The sequence below is a fragment of the Amphimedon queenslandica genome, unplaced genomic scaffold (genome assembly GCF_000090795.2).
Source record: "Amphimedon queenslandica unplaced genomic scaffold, v1.1 AMPQUscaffold_7423_Cont20625, whole genome shotgun sequence".
Lineage (NCBI taxonomy): Eukaryota > Metazoa > Porifera > Demospongiae > Haplosclerida > Niphatidae > Amphimedon > Amphimedon queenslandica.
In genome coordinates this window covers 1-2,109 of record NW_003552292.1, presented here as the reverse complement: position 1 = coordinate 2,109, position 2,109 = coordinate 1, and the positions used below count along the sequence as shown (strand labels likewise).

The following is a 2,109-nucleotide window of genomic DNA, read 5'->3' as shown; positions in this document are numbered from 1 at the left end:
AGTACACTGAACTTCATGGAGTACTGGACACTGTGAAACTGAATACTCCAGTCCAGTACAGGATAGGATCAACCCAGGGGCACTGTTTCTAGTAATAATAATAATAATAATAATAATAATAATAATAATAATAATAATAATAATAATAATAATAAGGTATAATAATAATAATCATAATTATAAACATACCTGGTGATAACATCAGTCTTAACTGCCATATTGTATGAGAGTTTCTTGCAGAGCACATCAGCAGTAGTGAGGTTGAATGACTCATGAGAACACAAACCATACCAACTGCCATTGACATACACCTAGTAATAAGTATAATATAAATCAGGAAATGTAATTAAAATGGAGAATTCTTTCCTTTTCATTTTTGACAAAATTTGGCCTGAGACCATGTACTATAGTACAGGGACTTTTACCCGAATTTGGAGCAACTTTAAAAATTCATAAAAATCTAATTTTAATTGGAATCAGCTCAAACTTTCTACACAACATAAGAACATGTATATGCATCAGGAAATGTAATAAAAATGGAGAATTCTCTCCTTTTCATTTTGGTAAAATTTGGCCCGAGACCATGTACTATATATAGTACAGTGACTTTGGCCTGATTTTGGAGCAACTTCATCATCAAATTACTTAGTACAAACTACACAAATGAAATACCTGAGGAATTCCTTCAAGCCCATTGTTATCATTATCATTGTTAGATTGTATCCTAACTGATCCTGTATAGTCAGTTACTAGACCACATGATGACTGGTTACCAGTATACACTGCACCAGCAAGACTGGAATTAAACACTAGATGATGATAATAACATACAGTTTATGAATACACAGTTGCCATTACTTACCGCAACTCAAATTAACACTGTTATGAGTGTCACAGTGTTCTGTGTCATTAGTGATGTTGCTGCAGCCAGTCAAACAAACATCATGACCATCACAAGAAGATGAGATGTTCCAAGACTTTGAACCAGTGGATAAAGGACTATTAATTAATAACAATTGATTAATTAGACCTTAATCACAGACAATACAAGTGTACACTATATGTAGTGACCAGTGACCAGTGTGTGTGTGTGTGTCTGGAGGTGAGTATCAGTAATGTAATACCTGAGTCCCTTGATATCTGCCCTCAGCTTCACCTCAAGCAGATATCTCAGTCCTCAGGTATTACATTACTTATACACACACACACACCTTCAGACAGACTGCAGTTACTTACATTTTGTTGAAGCTTTCGTATGATGTGTATCCAATCTGCCTACAAGCAGTATCAGCTGCTCTTTCATTGAAGCCACACCCACTGACCGGCCTCCAGCTACCGTTCATGTATAACTGTAACTGGCCGCTAGATGATGACTCAGCACTATTGCTCGAGTGAGAGTTGTACAATCGAACAGATCCAGAGTACGGTAGGACAAAACGAGCTAATAATAATAAATAAATAATAAAATTAATAATAGTTTAATTAACTCACAGCAGACGAGCCCCACCACCTGATGTGGCTGACAGGTCGTTAAAGAATGCTGACACTGCAATAAGTGATACTCTGACCCAGTGCATATCACATCACTAATGACACTAACATCAGAACCAACACCAAACCTGTAAACAATAAACAACAACAAAATGATAAACAACAATAGTAGCACATGTAATGTTGAGACGTCAAGGTATAGCATTATTACAAGTCCCATATCACCAATATCAATAATAATATCAATAATAATATCAATAATAATATCAATAATAATATCAATAATAATATCAATAATAATATCAATAATAATATCATTAATATCAATACATTATTAGATGTAGTGTACAGGAACCAATGTACATTACACTATGATATAACATTACACACACAAAGGCATCAGTGACACTGTAACAATGCTTTATACTATATATAGTAAGACTGGATCATAACAATACACTAGTTCCCATCTTTGATCTTTACATCATAAACAAGTACATGTACATGTACAGTGTAGCCTCTTTATTAAGGACACCATTGGGCCCACACTACCTGTCCTTAATACATGTACAGTGTAGCCTCTTTATTAAGGACACCATTGGGCCCACACTACCTGTC

The 2,109-nt window shown here is 34.9% G+C and overlaps 1 protein-coding gene across 1 annotated transcript; it reads right to left on the bottom strand.

The window, feature by feature from the left end:
- Nucleotides 1–7: 7 nt before the first annotated feature.
- On the bottom strand, nt 8–1,711 carry LOC109591720 (neurotrypsin-like; the record flags this gene model as incomplete). The annotated part of the gene is made up of 6 exons (XM_020007386.1): nt 1,492–1,711; nt 1,237–1,441; nt 863–999; nt 673–809; nt 190–311; nt 8–88 (listed from the first exon to the last, which is right to left on the bottom strand). Coding segments are annotated over exons 1-6 (902 nt in total), but the record flags the coding sequence as incomplete, so codon positions are not given.
- Between the last annotated feature and the right edge of the window lie 398 nt (nt 1,712–2,109).